This window comes from Anthonomus grandis, chromosome 10 (genome assembly GCF_022605725.1).
Source record: "Anthonomus grandis grandis chromosome 10, icAntGran1.3, whole genome shotgun sequence".
NCBI classification, from domain to species: domain Eukaryota; kingdom Metazoa; phylum Arthropoda; class Insecta; order Coleoptera; family Curculionidae; genus Anthonomus; species Anthonomus grandis.
The window spans coordinates 23,977,850-23,999,601 of record NC_065555.1 but is presented as its reverse complement, the minus strand read 5'-3'; the positions used below and the strand labels follow the sequence as shown (position 1 = coordinate 23,999,601).

Genomic DNA, 21,752 nt, shown 5'->3' with positions numbered 1-21,752 from the left:
CTTCTTGGTCAATCAATTTTATTTTTTTTTACAACCATTTATAGCATAATGAATGCCCTTTAAAATAATGTATCACACCATGGGGTAGCCATTTGACACACCAAAGTTTGGCGTAAATAAAATATTCATTATTTCTAGACATTTTCGCTAACTATTTGCTTACACATTTACCGATTTCATTTTTTTTGGTACCGTTGAATAGAGAATTTTACGCTCCTTCCTATGATGTATCACACGATGGGGGTTCCCATTTGACATATTAAAGTGATGTTAGCTGGAGGTGAGGAGGTGATTGACAGAACTTCAGTAAATGCATAATTAAACGTCCCCCTGTATATCTAATTTGACGTGTTTTTTTTTTTTTTTTTTTTTTTTTTTTTAAGAAAGTTATTAAGGGTGGATTGTTTTGAAATGAAAACACTGTATAATACGTTGAAAGACTATTACACAAAAGAACTTAAAGAAGATATAAATAAAGATATGAAAATTATAGAGCAAGCATTAAGAACCATGAAAAACAATAAGGCATGTGGTTCTGAGTATATATATCGGCAGAGCTACTAACAAATGGAACACCAAAATTAAACAACTTTCTGAAAGAGTTATTTACTACTAGATATATAAAAGAAGAAAAAATCCCACTAAGCTGAAAAGAAATCTGGATTATATCTATACATAAAAAGGGCCCAAGAGATCAATATGGGAACTACAGAAGTAACAAGCTCTTTCGGTAGAATCTATGGAAAAAATTCTAAAAATCACAACAGAAGGAGATTATGAACCCTCATCAAATAAAAGAACAAGCAAGCTCTCGTGCTGGAAGACCATGTGTCGACCACATTTTTACTCTCACACAACTCAATAAGAAAAAAGTCGGTTTTTTAAATGCCGAGAGAGAACCTAATATTAACGTCCAGGTTAACCTGTTTTTGGTTCAACTCCACAAATACTAACCAACGTTCATGAAGAAACTGTGTTATAAATGGCAACACTGCAAAAGAATTTTCTGTGAATTGAAGTAAGAGCTAGAGTATGACTGTCAAATAACGTATGTTTACTTTTTATAAATTCAAATTCGTTTTCTTAAAATCACTAATTGACTATTGACTACAGCGGCAAAAAAATAGTAAATATCTTTAGTAACTGAAAAAGGGTACTTTAGTAACTAAAAAATAGGTACTAAAAAATATATATTTCTTTAAACCTTTACTTCAATAAAAAAAGACCTCTCTTATGCGGACTAATATCAACACCACCGAAATAAAGATTTATTTCGGTGGTTCTTTATTTCGGTGGTGTTGCTAATATTCATTTAAACGTTTTTGTCTTGTAGTTAACTTAAAGAATTAACACTTACGCTATAATCGTCTGGCTTGGTCAGTCCTAATTTCTGTCTTAGGGGCTCTGGAGCACCAGCCATAAGCATGTAGAAGATATGGTAGCTTCTTTCTTCTCCTAAAGGAGAACATATCCGACTTTTTTCTAGCAAATAGTGCGATATAAAGCCACCCGCAACTTGAAATTTCTTATCGAAGTGAACTTCTATAAATTTACCAAATCTTGAGCTAAAAGGAAATGAAAAGTAATAAGTATCATTTGATAATAAAGTATCTATTATTGTTCTTATGTTGGTGGTATCTACAAATATTATATTGTATATACAGGGTGCCTCCGATTAAGTCGGCACTATTGGTATCTTTGTTAATATTTAAGATACAGGGTCAGTTAAATTAGTGAAACCTGCTAGTTTGCTGCAGGATATTTTCTGTTGATTAAAATGGCGAAAACAGAAAAAAAATTAAACATCGCGTTTTCGAGAAAATGTGAAAAATGTACTTTTGTTAAATGGAATCCCCTGTATATTTTTACATAAATCAAAAGATAATAATTTTCTTAATAAAAAAGTTTATTTACACTAATAGCCTATACCTAAAAATAACAAAGTTATAGCGATATTAATAATTTTGTCAAATTTAGGCAAGTTGGCTTTGAAATAAATAACATAAGTAAAACTACTAATTTACAATAAATAAGAAAAACATCGCCATCTTGTTCAATACATTTCTGAGCACATTTAAGCACACGTCTTGTAGCTTTTAAGATTGATCTTCTATCTATTGATCCAATTTATTTGCCTAATATGTGTTTGAAGTTCAACAACGGTTCTGTATTTTTCTTTATACACTTCATTTTTTATGTAACCCCAAAAATAAAAATCTACAGGGGTTGGGTCTGGTGACCTAGGTGGCCAACGAATCGGGCCACGTGTCGCAATCCATTTATCGTCAAACAGTCTATTAAGTAATATTCTTACTTCATTTAGTTAATGAGGAGGTGCTCCATCTTGTTGAAAATAGATTTGTTGCCGTCTCTCCAAGTTAATATTATCCAAATAATCTTCCAGCGCTCCAGATAATATGAGATCAACATATCTCCTTCCAGTCAAAGTGCCATCATAAAACACAGGTCCTATTACTTGGCTTCCTATTAAGCCGCACCAAACGTTTATACTAAATTGATTTTAAGGATTTCTGGGATCAGTAAGGGAAAGATTTTCTTGGGACCAATAGTGTACATTTTACGGTTAAACATACCTTTGTTTGAAAAATTAGCTTCGTCGCTCCAAATTATACGGTTTAAAATATTATCATTAGCTTCATATGCATTACGTAACCAGTTGCAAAAAGCAAGTCTTCTTTCGTTATCGCCAGGCAACAACGTTTGTACTGGTCGATACTTATATGGCACAAATTTGTGTTTCTTTAAGACCCGCCGAATTGTTACTAAGCTCACACCGTAAGCTCTTGCTAAATCTCTAGTTGAGTTTTCCATATGAGCTTCAAAATATGCCAACATAGAAATTTCAACATCCTCGCTTACTATAAATTGGTTCCTTCTTCTAGCTCTTTTAAACACGTTTTCGTTACTTCTAAATTTTCTGTAGAGAATTAAAAAGTATCTAAGGTTTGGCAAGTTACGAGTCTGGAATCTCTGGCGGTACTCTTCTAGCGCTTCTATTTTTTCGACATACAAGGTAACATTCTAACATATCACATTTTTCAATATGCGTGAAAGGCATTTTACTAATTTAGATTTTACAAAAATCACAAACTTTGCTAACATGTAACTGTCAGTATTTCTTTATTTAATAAAATCTCTACGGCTACTGTCATTTTATTATTCAAACAATGATTTATTTGTTTTGCTTTCAAAAAGTTCAAGGCCAACTTGCCTAAATTTGGCAAAATTATTAATATCGCTATCACTTTGTTATTTTTAGGTTTAGGCTATTAGTGTAAATAAACTTTTTTATTAAGAAAATTATTATCTTTTGATTTATGTAAAAATATACAGGGGATTCCATTTAACAAAAGTACATTTTTCACATTTTCTTGAAAACGCGATGTTCAATTTTTTTTCTGTTTTCACCATTTTAATCAACAGAAAAAATCCTACTAGTTTGCTAATTTATCCGACCCTGTATCTTAAATATTAACAAAGATACCAATAGTGCCGACTTAATCGGAGGCACCCTGTATAGTAGGAAAAGTAAACGTTTCGGGAAGAATTTAAAAGATAAGTATTATTAACTGCCAACCCAAAGTCTCGATTTAACCCTATATTTTTGTTCTTAAAGAATAGATCTACATCATGATACTAAGCGATTTAAGTCAGTTAAAGCAAACCATCCTTGAAGAAATTCAATTAAGGAAATCCCTGAAAATTTAATAATCAGACCTAGATAGGAATGCAAGCGATTTTTTTTTTAAACATATAGTATTATTTACATCACCCCTTAAAACTTTTAATGTTTTAGTATAGTCAACAGACCTGAAAAACATAGTTGTGAGAAGTAAAAATCAAGAATTTTTACAGATGTCCAAAATAAATTGACTGGCGGCGACTATTAATTAACTGGTTGAAATATTTCTATGAAATTTGACACATGAATTTTAAGAATCAAGAAGCACTTTTTGAATATTTATTTAAAATTTTACCAGCGGCCTCCGTACTGCATCGACAATGAAAATTTTTAGACAAAAAAAATGGCCACCGGTTCGCGAAAAAAAAAATTCTCTTAAAATCCTCATTTAATTTGGAGCAAATTCTTTGGTCTCTTGACTTTTTTACGTACGAGGCATCGTTTCCAAGTAAAAAAAAAAAACTACTATTTTTAGGGTACCATAATTTGATTAGAAAACGTAAATGACAGTTTTGGTTTCCAAATTCTCCTTTTAATACATTATTAAGCATAATCATAAAAATTTTTAATTTGTGTACTATGGAGAAAAAAACTTTCTTTAAAGATGATATTCAGCAAAATAGGAAAGTGGTCTGAGTGTCCGCCTCTAATAATACTTGCATTAGTTTTTTTTTGATGTTTCTATAAAATAATGATCTAAACATGATTTCATGTGGCCAAAAAATATCTAAAAAAAAAGCGATACACGATTAAAATTCTTAATCAAACGTTTCGTCAAAATCATATTATTTTTAACAACATTATCCCTAGCTCCTGCGGCAGTGACTATATCTTCCATAAACCGCATGAACTATCCCAGTTCTCGTAAAAAAGTAATTTAATCCGTATTTTTCCATTTTTTAATGTTAATAATTGTTGGTCTGATGAAATATGTCATCAAAAAAATTAAACTTTGATTCTGTAGATTGTGAGATTTTGGTCAATTCTTTTCCTAAAATTTTATAGCAGCATCTTGCAGATGGAATGGATAATTTTTTTTGCCTTAATTTTAGTTACAGTACCCTTTTGGCGAAAAGGGATTGCTCGGGCCTACTTGCCGAGCTCTAGCTCCCCCACCTTTACTACTACTACAGTACCCTTTCCTATTCAAGACGTTTAGAAATGTCAATTTGCTTCACACCTTTCTGGTATAATTCAACTATTTTCTGCTTAAAGTCGTCAGCGTCGTAATACTTGGCATTGTACTTACTAAAACTACTTACAGATCTCCTTATATACTAATGATGTAACTAACAGAGCGGAAAAAGCAATGAAGCATGGCCAAACAAATTTTAAACACTAACTAAACTATATAATTGACTATAAGGGATTGGACCTTTCTCCTTGTTAAGAATTTTTTTTTTAATTTTTGAATATTGTTAAACTCTCGTATGCATCTAATTTTCTATTGTTATTAACTGGTTTAAGTAATTTTAAGTTTTCTATCTCTACAAAGTGACCAGTAAAACATGTTCAGCCACACTTGACTTTTCAACTCTTCCATATTTCACATGAGCTACATGTTCTTTAAATCTGACATTAGTTGATCTTCTGGTTTGTCCTATGCACTTTTTATCACAATCGTTGCAATTAATCTCATAGATCCCAGACTTTTCATTCGTCTTTATTTTATCTTTTGGGTTTCCTAAAAAATTTCGTAACTTGGCCGAATTTTGATAGACCATTCTTAGACCTAAGTCTTTGAAAACTCTATCAAAGCCTCTCGTCAAGATAGGATTGTATGATATTGCAACAAAAGTTTGCTTATTTTCATATTTTTAAAATGTGGTAGAGTTTTTAAGATTAACTTTATAATTTAACTTAAAGAGTTATGGTTAGTGGTAAAACTATCTCGTAATTTGAGCATCACACCAAAGGTTCCAACCATAGGACTAAAACTGGATGCTGACTGGTCCACGGTTTTATGTTGTAATAATGTTGATGCATGCTGTAGTAAACTCCTTTAAAGCATCACCGACGTAGGCGGTTCCCATTATGGTTTTCCAAAAACATATTTAACACTATTTTTAAAAAGGAGAAAGCATATCGGAATTCTAAATATTATCATACTGATAGCTATCGCCGCAAATTTAACTCTTTACGCCAAACACTAAAATATCAAGCTCGGGAGGCCTTCAAAATCTATGCCATTAGAACAGAGGAAGCAATCTCTGAAAACCCTCCATCTTTTTGGACCTTTATTAAAGCAAGGAGGGACCAATCTTTGGTGCCAGCAACAGTTTACGATTCTTTTGGAAGAAGTTTCGAGGGTACTGCTAAGATTGTTTCAGAATTTGCATATTTCTTTCATATTTTGTTCTTCGGATTATGTTGAAGTTTGCCTAATTTCTGCTGATAAAATTGCAAATGCAGGTAAAACATTACAAAATAAAATGACCGCTAGCCCAGATGGAATTTCCAGTTTTATAGCTAAAGATTGTCCATTTATTCTTGTAATCCCTTATGTTAACCTAATCCTCAAAATCAGCCAGTTTCCCTTTATTTGGAAAACTGCCAAAGTACTTCCCATACACAAGAAAGATGACCTACACAATATTGAAAAGTATCGTCCCATATCTACTCTATGTAACTTTTCCAAAATCTTTGATTATTATTTAGAATTCCATATTTCATCAAGTTCAATCGAAACCATCGATAAATCAACATGGTTTCTTTACCAAAAGATCATGTATAACCATTCTTTGTACCTTGTCCCGATCTCTCTTCTCTGCGTTTAATGAAAAAAGCCAAGTTGAAGCAATATATACTGACTTTGGCAAGTTGAAGCAATATATTATGCCTACCTCCGAAGTTCCACAGGGATTTCTAGGTTCACTACTATTCAACTTGTATGTCAATGACCTGATTTAAAAAATATCTTGCTGCAAACTAGCCTATGCTGACGATCTGAAAATCTTCTGGCGTGTCACGGACGAGCTGGATTGCTTATTGCTATCAGCCTGGTTAAGAATTGGTGTGATCGCAATTATCTAAATCTTAACGTTTCTAAATGCTGTGTTATCTTTTCACAGAATCAAAACCCCAATAATATTCAACTATACCATTGTCGATTTGCACTTTATGTAGAACGAAATTGTTTAAGGACCTAGGAATTGTTTTTGACGATAGGCTTACATTCGTCCCTCATATTGATTATATAGTGGCTGCTTCCTTCCAAGATTATAGGGGTTTATTATTTGGAACTGCAGGTTTTTTAGCAATTCATTTTCTTTGGTAATGCTCTTCAATTTCTCTTTGGTTCGGTCCAAGCTTCCAACTCTTCCTGGTCACATTTCTTTGCAGGTGCCGCGCTCTTCCTCCACAACAAAATATGTTACTTTTGTTCTTGATGGTGGCAGAACTAACATTAAATATCACGATCCTATTTTTATCATGTGCAAAAATCAACAAACTTGCTTGCTTCCACCTATGATATCTTTCAATGCTCTCTTTTAATGGGTGCAATTGTTACACAGTGAGTTGGGCAGTCGCTGAAGGAGGGATGACTATCCTTTTGTTTTGTATGTACCTTTTTTTTAAAATACTACACAGAATTTTATTTGTATTACTTTGTATTACATTTTGTAATTTAATTTCAACTCTGACTCTGTTAAATAATTTAATCCAGAGTTTAGTTTCTTTTTGTTAGTTTTTATTACTTTATGTGTTATATTTTTCCGTTGCTAATTTTAATTTTCCTGTAATTGGGCTCTGGCCTATTGGAAAAAATAAAGATAAATAAATATACAGAATACACTCTTGGCCGTAGATAAGGTAACTGTAAGAAATAGTAAAAAAAATCGATTCTTTTTTTCGCCACTATATGTGATAACGTATGTACATACACTAATTTTTTCATACGCGGACGTCTTGTAAACCCGTACAGAAGTTGTAGCATAATTTAAATAAATGGCAACAATTAAAAAGAAAAATCCATAACCGATAAAAACACGTTCCAAAGCTGATCAATATTAAACAAATTTTACTTGTTCCTCCAATTTTATGGTGGTAGATATTAAAGTAATATTAAATACTAGTCCCTTATCTGCAAACTGCTACTGCCGAGATTATTCTAATAAAATATAATCAGCGTTTAGCTATAGTTTAAAATCGTACAAATTGTTTGACAAGTATTATCTGTATCGGTCCTTAATACCAAACTATAAAATCATATCATTTTGCATAAGCACTATCTTTTCACAAGCCATAAACCCAGACATCCGCTTTAATTTTTACACGTTTACAGTGATAACTGAAAAAAAATACTTTCATTAAACAGCGCATTTATGTTTAATGACTTTACGAATTTTTTGAATAGTAAAATGCCAATACTGCGATTATGTACCTGTTATTATTCCTCGTAGTTTTAGCGTTACCAAACGCTTCTAGAATTGGATTGGCATCTATAATTTTTTGCTCGATGGGTCCAGCTCCCCCGCCCTCGCACAGGAACTTTAGCAAATGTTTAGTTGATTCAGTTTTACCTAAAAAATACATAATTATAAAGAATCAAATTCAACTTATCAATAAGATAATATTGATGACTCACCTGCTCCAGATTCTCCAGATACAATAATACTTTGGGACTGTTTAAAAATCTTCATATCCCTAAATGCCTTATCAGCAATGGCAAATACATGTGGAGGCAGCTCTCCAAGTGACCTGCCATGATACGCCTTTATAGTTTTGCTGGAGTACAATTCTGGGATATCTTTGTAAGGATTGACTGCGATTAAAATGTTGGCTACATAGGACTAAAACATATATGGAGATTATAATAAAACACAAATAGAAAGATAGCGTGTTTGATGAGTACAATGACGTGTTTATGGAGTATATTCAGCATTTTTGTTTCTACTATGTATAATAAAATTCATAAGTATCCAATCTGGGCGTCTCTTATAAATAATATTGTTGAAACAAAGCTGTATAGAGAATTTAGCGACAGCCAACAAACGCGTTGGCGTTACCTCATGGGAAAATGAGGAAGCAAGTATTGCATTTAGTTTAAACTTAATACAGGTCGTTCAATGAGAATTCTTATTTGTAAATATTCAAGATTCATTCTGTCTGATCAAACTCTTTTTTATTTAACCCTTTATATCCAACAGGCATCTTGTCCAATAATGGGTCTGTTTGCAAATTAGTTACATGTTAACTGATATAAAAAAATAATTAAACTAAACTTAACCGAAACAAAAGAACAAACTGCAACAACAAGATATAAATCAACATTTAAGTTTTAAACACAGTTTTAAACACAAACAAGTTTTTAAGACATTGCCGAACGGGAAGAACACAGTGAAGAGGATCGCCGTCTTGCTGGAAATATATTTCAGACGACCAGTTTCCAGATAAATGGATAGGGCGAAGGGGGCCTATAGAATGGCCTGCTAGATCTCCTGATATAACGCCGTTAGACTTTTTTCTATGGGGTCATTTGAAATCTATTGTGTTTACTCCCCAACCTGAAAGTTTTGATGAACTTCGTCAACGCATCATCGACAGCTGCCATGATATCCCACAACATGTTTTTGAAAATGTCCGTCAGGAATTTGAACATCGCCTATATCATTGTTTGGCCAAAAACGGGCAACATTTTGAACACTTATTGAAATAAAAACTGATATTTTCATGTTTTTGTTTTCTATCTGAACAAATTAAGATAAACAAAGATTTTTCTAATTTTCTCGAAGACCAATAGACCGATTTAAAAAAATCAAACGTCAAAAAAAAAGACTTCGAAAGACCTTTTAAACAAGCTATTACTCGATACCCCTTGCCATTTAAAATTTTTAAGGGGATGACCCTGGGGGGCAGAGGGTAAAGTAATTTTAGGTTAGAAAATTGTCACCCTTGACAAACCTTTTGACGTATTTCGGCGTTTTTTTTTAAACAGTGGTTTTCGATAAATCCGTGGTGGGAAGTTTTCAAATGAACACCCTGTATGTCATTGGGACAAATTAAAATCCACTATTAAATGTCTCACGAAGCTGATTTTCCTGAGTGCAATATACAAGGAGTGACTTGACCACATTATATAGACCAAATACCATCCTAACAGCCTAATATATTTAAGCCTTAAAAATTAGCAGATTCTGAAGGAATTATCCCAGCATTGACATTCCACAGGCCATCTATGTGTTATGTACATGTTACCAAGGCTGGCATTACTCGCAAATACATACCGAAAATTTCAAATAAGAGTTTCAAAAGACAAGTGAGAGTTACCTTAATAACCAAACTAGGAAAGAAGGAATGCTCCAACCCGCAAGCATACAGACCAATAAGCTTAATAATATATTTCATAAAGGCCTTAGACCGACATATTAGGAGAAATGTTCTACCATGAAAATATCACTTCAGTCAAAAACCCTATTAAACTGATAAATCAACGGAAACACCGCTTCATTGGATTAGTAAAAAGCCCTTTACAGAAAAGAGAGCGCTTTAGCAGCATTTTTACATATTAAATGGATAAATAGAAAAATCCAACCATGAACAGAAACATGCTAGAAATTAGAGTCATATACCTGACCTGCGGCGATATGTACATACAGCAGTGATGACTCGAAGATGCGCTTCATGAGGAGTGCTACTACAGCTATTATGAAACACAATACTAGATAGTTTACTGGACGCAATAAATGAAGAGGGAATATTCAGTGGAGGTTATGCTGGCGATACAACAATATTGTGGATAAGTTCGTAGACACAATTTATGATGAACAGAGCACACAGAATAGGGGAGAAGTGGTACAATGGCAAAATATTGGTCAACTTCTTGCTTGTTTGAGTATTAACCAGAGCACTAAAGACAACGGCGAACCTAAAACCAACTATGGCGCCGCAAACCACAAGAAACCTGACAAAAACACCAATAAATGCACAGGTTGTCAACCAAACTATTGCACCCAATCTTACTTAAGAATGGGTACAGATATGATAATTTTTCATCACTCATTCTAGTAAATAAAACTTACATAGGAAGGTCTAAAGAATAATCTGGGGCTAGTTTAGGTTATTACACTTATAAGAAGTTAACTCAATTAAAAAAACTACTAGAGAAAGCATGTATTATTTTAAAATATACCGAATAATATTAGATATAATAATATTGGATCCAATAATATTATGTGGTATATTTTAAAATATCACATACTTTCTCTAGTTGTTTTTTTAATTAAGTTAACGTCTTAAGTGTAATAACCTCCTAAATTAGCTCCAGATGATTCTTTAGACCTACAAATTAAAGAAAAAATAAAAAAGTACTGTTTAGATCAGAGCAAAGCAGTCCTGCAATCACAAAGAGAAGTCATTCTTTTAATTATTATATATAGACTCTAAACATCTCCCAGGAGAATAGATTAACCATCCAATGAACAAACTGTCAAAGAGGGCGTCCAGTAGCACATCCCTTGGTGCTATTTGACGAAAAACTAATCAACCCGATAACCATGAACACTCTACGAAGACAAGTGCGAATGCGCAAATGGAAAACAGGAGGGATGGCCTTAGAACAAAACTTCTCTCCCTAAACGGTTCACAATAATTTAGCTCCAAAGTCGTCGTTCAACTATTAAGGAAAAATATTAAAATGCTGACAGAAATGCTAATAGGCCATTGCAGACTAAATAACCACCTAAACAAAAATTCATAGAAGATAATGAGATAGCTCAAAATGTCCTTCCAAAAAAAAAGTAAATGTCCAGCTTTTCTAACTAACTCGAAGATCCAACGACTGAATATGCCTAATATTAAGAGGAATAAACCTAGTAGGTTACTTGGCTTTTTCAGGGATATAGGACTGCTGGACTGGTAAAAACAAGATTTCAGGGTACAAATAAGTGCTCAAGTGGCTGGCAATTCCCTGCCATACACTATTTTTAATCACATTTTATTTAAGTGAGCACCATTCCTTTTGCCTTTAACGCTCTAAATGTGCACATTTGTTAGATTACCCAAACTAGTTGGCATTACATTTAGAAACCTTGTAACATTGAAAGACTAGAATCAGTAAACAACTTTGTTTGAGTTCAACATGTGCTGAGGGGCAAGAGAGTGTTTTGTTTAAAAAATATAAACCTATTCTCAGTTGTCAAATCTACACTTTTAAATTGGAAAAAATTACATTTTTAAAATAGGGAATTTTCCTCTATATATTCACACATATATTAATGATAATTTAACTGATTTGTGTTGAATTTAAAAAAAACAGTAAAAAAAAATTGCCAGCTTAATCTCTTTCGTGATGGGCGAAATGGGTTGAAAAAAAGAAAAAGATCTCATTTGAGTGTTTTTGTGAACTGTTATAAGAACTTGTGCCCTTTGTCAGCACTACGGAAAATGGGCAATTCAAGCCGATCTTTGCACAAGTAAATACCCATACTTTCATAACATTAAGGTAGAACCGGGGATCTTAGACATAAATCTAAATAAAAACTTGAATTTAAAGTGTGTGTGAACTACAAGAATCTTCATATTTTTAAATTTAAATATTATTTTTTTAAATATTATCTGTTAATAGGCCATTAAAAAAATTAAGTTTTGTCCATGGTTTTATTAACAGGACTGATTTTATGTTTTTTTTGTTATCTTGTCAAAGAAATCATATTGCATAAACTTATTTATCTATTTTTAATAAAGACATTAGATAGAATAATTTCTTTGAAGAAGTCGGTACCTCGTATATATAATGTGATGTAATCTGATAAATGATGTAAAACTGATTTAAAAAAAGTGTAACTTAAAACATGAATTATTAATAAATCTATAATAATTATAAAATATAAAGTTATATAAATATGCTTTTTATTACGTTTAGGTATCTTTACTGTAATGAAGTACGTTAAAAAAATATTGCTTATATTTAACGCATATTCGATAATTAATAAATATTTATCATGTAAATATTTTTGACGACGTCACTGATAAAGATTACTTGTGTCTGTGGCATCAAAAATGCGATGCGTTGTTCTTTTCTCTAATATACGTTATCTACATTCATTTAACGCTAAATATCGACTTCATTATAGAGTATCTTAACATATATTATTTAAAAAAAAAATTATATTTTATTAAAGGGGAACAGTAGTATTGTTTTGGGCTTGTCGAAATAAGTGACCAATTTTTATGACATTATAAAGTGATTTTTTGCCATTTCTACATAAGTATTTGACATCACTGCATCAGAGATGTTGCAAGCAAACAAACTGCCCATAGCTCCACGACATGCTAATTCTAGCCTTTCAATATTTTAAGATTTTAACTCTTCTAGTAGTTTGTTGGATTTGTCTGTGTTTAGGACAACATTTAAGAGTATGATATTTGTTCTACAATAACTATGCCCTATTATTATATAGTTTATTGAATAAAATACATTAATAATTAGTACTATAAGATACTCATCTTCGAGGCCATTTTTGAAGTATCAGTTTAAATTTATAATTTTTAAAGAACATCTTTTTAATATCATCTCTTATATATACCAAGCTAGTCAAATGCTTTAAAAGGTTAATGTGTTTAAAGATCTGAAAGAATCATTCAGCTATATGACTCTATGATTTCCTTCTTGGGTGCTAAAACTTTAGAACCCAAGGGTGCGGTAAGATACAACAGAAGATCCTAGGCAAAGCTTCACCGAAAATATATTCTTCTACTATCGTGCGTAAAGTACTCACTTTACACATTACCAGGGTTTATTAATTTTGACTTATTACACACATTTTATAATTTGCCAAAAATGTTTTCGACATTTTCTTATACACTAATACGTAAAGTAACTTTTAATTTTTTTTAATGTTTTCTTTGGTAGTAAAAAAAAAAATTGCGTTACGCGCGCGTAAAATCCGCATTTTTTATTCATGGGAATTGTCGCATGAGCCATAGGCGAATTTCCCATTGATAAAAAAAGGATCATTTTGAAACACTTGTGAACACCGCATAACTCGGGATCTCTAGTTAGTAGAGGAGGAAGTAGGAGCTATTAAGCTATCGTTCTCTCTTATGAATAATCTCTTTTTTATTTGTGATTTACAATGTCCATAAAATAATGCAAAACGCTTCATTGCCTTGCGCAGAAGTTAGGCTAATGGTGCGGTAATTTAATGTATATAGTTTCGATGGGATTATGGATGATTTAACCTGTCCTATAACTGGGGTAGGAAGTGTAAATGTATAACAAAATGAACTTATCACCTCCTCAGCCCTCCTACGTGGGTGAGTGAAATCTCCAATTTGACAGTTCAAACGGAAGTCTACAAATTTTAGTGAATACTTCATTCTAGATACTTCAAATGGCAGAAGGTACTTTTTCCTTGTCTTCGCAGTCTATTGGAATATAATTTTGACTTCATAATTGACCTCTGAATTTATCGCACTTTAATCTACATTTTAATTTAAAAAATCCTCTACTAGGACGCACAGAATATAAACGTAACTTAACGCGGTTAACTATTGTAACATGTAACTTTAGGTACTTTTAAAAACTAGTGTAAGATTCTTTGATTGGGAAATTTTGGTAAGTATGTATGTATTTTCATATAATATGTATTTAGTTATAAATAAAATGTTCTTACATATATTTTATTCTTGTAATATCTTGTACGGATGTTGTGTAATAACGAGCCCTCATTAAGGAACATCATTTCACCTAAAAATAAACGCAAACAATAATTTTAGTCTTTAAAATCATCAAGTTACTTACAATTATCATCGTAATCTCTGTCTTTTTCGACATTTGCCCTAAAAATATCACTGAAAGACAAGACCTTTTTTGGATATTTGGGATCCAATGGTACAACTTCGGCGCCATCGTTTGTAAGTTCTGTTATTCGGGCTAAAACAAAACCTTCTGTATGATCACGAGCCCATACTAACTCATCCATGGCATCGAAATCTGTAATAGAAAAAAAAACAAATTAGTAAAACAAGTATGCCATTAGACATATGTTACTTAGCATTGAATACGTTTGTTTATTTTTTAATTTTAGGCAAATAACTTAGATGAAATCGTATATCAGAATTCAATATATACACCCCATAAGCTAAAATGGGGTGATTAGTACATTAGGATTTTAAGGTCAAATGTTGGTAACACCGTATGTAAAAATCATCCTTTTGTAGTTTACGTTGTTAAAAAATTTGTATATACCATGAGACATTTATTGCCATAAGAATGTTATGAAATCATTAACATTTATTATTTTTATTTATTACTAATTATGCGCACGTTATGGTTCACATCATCAACCCAGTGAATAAAGAATTCGCAATTTTGTCAAGAAATTTCAAAGAAAATTTGCGTTACTAGATAACCCAAGGCCAAATTGTGCCAAACGAAATATGTGAACTGCAGACAATAATGAAAGTTTAAGACAGTGTATTCAAAAAATGGCGAATGTGCCAATTTTTTTTTTTAATAATTATACTATGTGCTAAAAAAGTCCCGGATCCCCTTTATAATTCGTGAACGCTCTTTAATCAAAAAATGTCCCAAATAAAAATTATAGATCTCTTTCAGATCTACATTAGGAAGGAATTACCTTTTTTAAATGGAATGGTATATTTTTTATGCATTTTCCGATTCTACGCAAAATTTTCACACAACTTCAGCGTATGCTATAACAACATATGCTATAATTTACTCCACTAGCTTAAAGATAGGATAATTTAGAAAAGTACTTTATCAATAAAAATGTTATTAGTAAATTTTAACCTTTTTACCTGTTAAGATAATTTTATTATTTTTTTGATTATTTATGACATCTATAAGTGGCAGATTATTTATATAATCTTATAATTTTTGTCTTATTGAAAACTTGAATTAATTTATAAGAGGACATGGTAATGCTAATTTTCATCAAATATGGTTTCAACAAGATGGCGCCTGTGGTAAAACTGTCTCGTAATTTGAATGTTATTTTGGGGTTTTACTTTGTTAGTAATTTTATTAAAAAGATTCCAAGCTGTTTTAGATTTATTTTTAAAATTTTCAATTTTATTTATGCTTCTTTTATAATTAATTATTTTCTAAATGCTTTTCTTTCGTCTTTATAATTTAAATAGACTTGTTGACTGTTTGTATACTTGTACCAAACATAAAGATCATTGATATAATGAATATTTAAGTTTAAAAAATCAATAAATTTTCAACGTTGTTTTTCATATATAGCAGTCAAGTGGTATAACGATTTCGGTTTCCAAATTAGCAATTCCGCAAATCATCTCTTTTTCGTCCACAGCTGCAACATAAGCCTTCCTTGATTGCTTCCACATTTCCATATTTTCTGCCTCCTGTATTAAATTTGTGTGAATCCGTTATAATATCATCGGACCATCTACTTCGTTGTCGTCCTCTGCTTCTGTGTGCGACCTGTCTATGCCTCCACTCCTTGAGCCTCTTGATCCTGTTGTCCCGCATTCTCGCAATATGAGCCGCTTAATTCCACAGCTACGTAGCCTACATCTGGTTCTTCTACGTAGCTCTACGTTGAGTAAGCGTGATGTGATCCCCAAGAGTCAGTCCCAGCATTGACTTTTTCCTTGCACGCTGTGCGACTTTGATTTGCTTTACAGCCATTTTTGTTAATGTCAAAGTCTCAGCTCCATAAGTTAGGAAGGCAGAACACATTGGTTGAAAACCTTGCTTTTCAGACAAAATGGTAAATCTTACTTTAATATGTGCCCCTTTAATATGAGCTCAATTGCGGTCCAAGTTAATTCTACTTGCCTAAGCAATTCGCAAGTTTATAAGGATTTCGTGGCCAAGATACTTATCTTATAACTGTATGAGGTAGTTTCTTCTACTTGGATACCATCTATGTATACTCTTCATCGAATACAAGGTTGATCATTAGTTGGGTTTTTGTCACTATAATGTTTAGTCCGACCTAATGGGAAGGACAGTTTATCTGTTGTAGCATGTTTATAGCATGGTCGAGACGATCTGACATTAGGACTATGTCATCTACGAATAATAAATGTATTAAGCTTTCGCGATTTATGTGTAATCCTAGATTTAAATATATACTCAAGCAGGTTCGTAAACAGTGAAATCGGTGAACAGTGAAGTCGGAATCCTTTTTTTTAAATTTATTTGTTGTCTCCTGCAGTTTTAGGTTCCTCCTGTAGCATTTTTATATATATTACTAAGGTCTATGGTCTATGCTGTAATCCAAGAGTAACTTTATTAACAGCTGATACTGGCTTATAGCGTCAAAGGCTTTTTCGTCTACGAATATCAGACCAAGTGGTTTATTATATTCAATGGACCTTTCTATAAGATTTTTTAGGACTTGGAGATAATCATTCCTGCTATAACCTAATCGAAATCAACCTGTTTCCTTAGCTGATAAAGTTTTTTTATGCTTATGTTATGTTCTGCTTGTTAAACAGAACTTTTAGACTCTGCAATAGCTTTTCGCCACCGAGTTTAAGAGCTTCAGTGATCACTTCATCTTCTCCGGGGAATTTGTCGTTTTTTATTTCAAAAAATTGATTCCATAATGACATTTTAAAAGACGAAATAAAAGAAATATTATTTCAAGATTTCTTCAACTTATAAAAGTGTGACTTGTGTTTATAATTTTTGCATGAGTCTTACTTATTCATATTGTTGCCTTATTTTTTTATACTAGCCTTAGTTCTGATAATTGTATTCAATAATTTATTAGATTTGTTTTTGGTTTATTGTGAGTAATATTGGCCTTTTTTATTTATTATTTTCTGTTACATTTAGGGTTATATCTAAGAATTGCTGTTTGTCAGCTAAATATCGCCTTTCTTGTAACAGTTTGAAATTAAATGAAAGACGATTTATAAAATTTATCCCATATGTAAAAAAACACGTCTCATCAAATAAAACATCTTTGTCCCGATTTTGTTTAGCAAAATGTAGGCGCTTTACCTTATTAAGCCTTAAGGTTTATTATGAACAACCCTTCTATGAAGTTTTTTAATCTGAACAAAATATTTTTTAATTTTCTACAATTTTATGCAAGATCTAGCGTTTGTTTAACTTGTTAGTTAGGTAAATTTGTGTATGCAGTAAAAGTGTTATACAGGATTTTTTTAATATTATTTGATATTGTTTATCTATATCGATTCCCAACCCTATTCTCTGCTTAATAATCATTTTGTCTGAATGATTTTCCATTTTCCAATGGTGTGTAAAATCAAATTAGGGTCGTCGACAGTGGTTTGTCCGCGTTGACGCCCATAATTACGGTAATACGGTAATAGCAAAACAACATTAATTAAACTCGAAAATATGACCAAGGAGAGCTAAAATATAGTAAAAATACATAATCGACCTTGGTGTTAAACTAAATTTCAGGAAATATGATGCTATACTAAAGTAAATATGTGTACCAGTTTCATTTTGGGTATGAAAATGTTCTTATCTTTATTTTTTTTACTACTGGCATATATTCTTTAAAGTAATTTGTTACAATATATCTGTTTGTTGCAGATAAACATTAGAAAATACCATTTGCATTATACACGGTTTATCATAAGTAATGGTTCAAACTGAAAGAGGTGCTACAGGAGTATTCTGATTAGATGATATGGATGATTAATAGCTTGAAAAACTCATATAAAAAAGTATTTTATGCTATGGAGTCAGGTTTCTTTTCCTGAAAACTTCAGGCCAGATGTATATTTACCATTCATACTTTTAACCATTGGACAGCAAAAGCCCGAGAATAGTAATCAACACTCAGCACCAGTTTGGTATTCATTTATGAACTGATATAATAAAATGGAACAAAAACTAATATCTATTGGCCCAATTAAGCTATAGCATATAAACATTAAGTCTATGTACATGTGTAAATAAAATACATAGTATAAATTAAAAATAAATAATAAAGACAACACCAAACCCACTCTTTGGCAATGTTCACAAAAGAATGAGGCAAACTAAGTCAGAGCAAAATCTCGAATTTTATAATCCTTCAATTTGCCCAACAGCACTCGGATCAACGCAATCGAACGCCTTGGAAAATTCGCTAAATTCGTTTTCAATAAATGATTCAGTCACTTGGAAGCCTAACGAAGCCCAACTTGACCCCTAAAACCAACTTGTAGGTTAAAAATCAAGGCATAGCTTGCAAAAACAAGAATAGCTTAAAAACTCAAGCAAAAAACTTAGATCTAATTGAAAACATGTTTTTAATTTTAAAATCCTATCATCTTTTTAATTTTTTTACTTTCTTTACTAACATTTTGTAACATTCTAACGTCCAACCGAACTCGTATTGTTAAAATAATGGCGCTACAAAAACCTCGTTAGCTTCACACCTTTATAACCCGAATAATACTTTTTTATCGATCCACCAAATTGGTTTTAATCTCTCTTTGTGTTGAAAATAAACATAATCGATCGAGAATAATCATAACGCGTATCTCCGTAAAGTCCATCAGGCCGAAACGACGGACTTCCTGCTACAAAGCGGAACTTAATTATTATCAGGCAAAAGTCGTGTTAAAAGGCTAAAGGTAGCCGCACCTCAAAGCGCCGCACCGTTATTCTCGATCTTTGACATTTTATAGAATGCATTAAGTTTGATTTGGAAAAAATATCCTTTTGACAGAATATATATATTTTATGATTATTTTTTTTTAATAATAATAACATTATAAACAAACTTAATGTATAAAATACACAAAATGTACACCAACCAAAATGGGACAGTGTACAGCATCGTCGTTATGTTCGTTCGTTTTTATAAACATAACGCTATTCGCAATTTTCATAAGTCTAACGGAAGGTGATTTCTTTTTTATTTGCATAGAACAGGATGTGATGATCTGGTATGAAATCTACCAGTTTTAATAGATTAGTTACATTTTGCGCGAAACTAAGTTCCCAAAGTAATTAATAAATCGAGAGTCGAAAATCCCAAATGATGATTCGAAAAATGATTTTTTAAATTGCCGCCAAGCAGTATTTGACAATATATAGGGTGTTATTAAATGTCATGCAGATATTTCAGGAGGTATAATGAAAAGTGCAAATATATCCATGGTCTAAAAGTCATAGTTTTGAGGTCGTCAAACAAGGTTGCAAAGTTTGAATTTCTCATATTTTGCGGTATCTCTTCTCTGTGATAAATGTTTCAAATTCGGTACATCAATTGTTTTTTAAAATCTCTACAATAAAGTATATCAAGTTGGTCGCATTATACAGTGTGCTGAATTTTATTGAATCAGCTACAATTCGATCTTCAAGACTTTTTTCTGGAACATCCTGTATCAATTCCGGCATGAAATTTAAACACTCTGATTCTGTTGTTTACGTTTCTGGACTCTTATACTACTCTCATAACTGTCACCGTTTTTAATTTAATTGAACAAATAGCCGTCGATCGAAATAATTTTTTTTCTTTTCCTTTAACGGAGTTGTTCTGAACTTGTTCATGATGGTTGTTTTCACAACCCAAGAATATGCAGAAATTATTTAATTTATGAAGTTGTTGATGACAACTATTATCAATTAACAGTTAAAAAGCCAGACGACCAAATAAAATACTTCCTGACCCACAGCAAATGTATATAATTGAGTTTGTGAAAATCTTAGAACATTGAAAGGCTAGAATTAGCATTGCCGTGGAATTATGGGCAGTTTATCTGCTTGCAACATCTCTGATGCAATGATGCCAAATTCTTATGTAGAAATGGCAAAAAAACATTTTATATTATTATAAAAAATTTTCACCTTTTTAATAAAATTGATAAGATACTGTAGAAAGAAGTCAATATTCAAAATTAAATGAATGCAGATAACGTATATTAAAGAAAAAGGCAACAACATTGCAATGCCGCTCGATCGCATTGTTGATTACATACTGACACAAGGAATCTTTACCAGTGACGTCGTATAAATATATTTACATGATAAATATTTAGTAATAATCGAATATGCTTTAAATTATAAACAATATTACCGTTTATGAACTCTTTCTGCTTATGCTCTTATCTTTTAACTTCCTTCATTAGAGTAAAGGTGGCTTCTAAATCTAATAAAAAGCATTTTTATGGAAATTAAATATTTTATAATTATTATAGATTTCTTAATAAGTTTTTATTTAGGTTTATTTCTATGATCCTCTATTCTACGTTTATGATGACGGTTCTCCCTTGATATGATGTTATGACAGTATCAGGGATTTACTTGTGAAAAGATCAGCTTGAATCGTCTTTTTCCCATGGGGAGGCACAAACGGCACAAGTTTTTACCATCGTAACAGTGTACAAAAACATTCAAATCGGACCTTTTTCCTTTTTTAACCAAAAACTAAAGCAAAAACACAGAACTTCAAAATGCCGAATGGAAACACAAAACCGATTGGCAAGATGAAATTTCGCAAGATGTCATCAGCTTTTGCTTGCAGTGTTGACATTCCAAATTTTTAAAAGCGGTTTTAGGAATAAGAATGTTAATAATTTTTTTTTTGCTTTGAAGATGTTATTTTTTCGTTTAGAATAACATACAGTGCTTTTCTTTAATGTCCCCCTCCTCTTTATTTTTTGAACGGTCAATTCAAAATATTGAAACTTTTCTTGACAAGTATGATGAACACGACCCCATTGGATCATTCCAAAAACTATATCACTTAAACACCTTCATCAAAGTGCATAAAAAAGTCCTTAAGATAAACTGTTACTAAACTTGAGGAAGTTTTGAGTTATCTGTGCTTCGCTTATCCCGAAAGCCCAACTAATCTGAGGTGAAAATGTTTTTTAGTCACTTTTTTACTTCAAAAAGTCAGGGAATTCCTATAAATGTAAAGATTTCTGAACTGTACTAGAATCGCCCGGGCAGTATCTGGGAGAGACGTTAATATAATTTGATCTCTTATTCATTTGTCTCTTTGGGAAAAGAACAAAGTTCCTTCATGCCAATATAAAGTTTGTCCTCATTTCGGATCTTAAAAATTTTTACTGAATGACGTACCTTTAGATATAAATCCAAAGATTTCATTGCTTTTTCTCAAAATTGTATTCG

At 31.9% G+C, this 21,752-nt stretch overlaps 1 protein-coding gene across 2 annotated transcripts in view; it reads right to left on the bottom strand.

Annotated features, from left to right (window-relative positions):
- Positions 1 to 21,752, bottom strand: part of LOC126741597 (myosin heavy chain 95F) — a 205,661-nt gene that overhangs the window by 114,823 nt on the left and 69,086 nt on the right. For both annotated transcript variants that reach the window (XM_050448084.1, XM_050448085.1), the window contains exons 2-6: positions 14,448 to 14,639; positions 14,320 to 14,393; positions 8,292 to 8,496; positions 8,088 to 8,226; positions 1,358 to 1,565 (exon numbers count right to left, since the gene is read on the bottom strand). In XM_050448084.1, coding sequence (XP_050304041.1) covers positions 1,358 to 1,565; positions 8,088 to 8,226; positions 8,292 to 8,496; positions 14,320 to 14,393; positions 14,448 to 14,628 — 807 coding nt within the window. In that variant the 5' untranslated portion in view covers positions 14,629 to 14,639. The remainder of the gene's footprint in view (positions 1 to 1,357; positions 1,566 to 8,087; positions 8,227 to 8,291; positions 8,497 to 14,319; positions 14,394 to 14,447; positions 14,640 to 21,752) is intronic.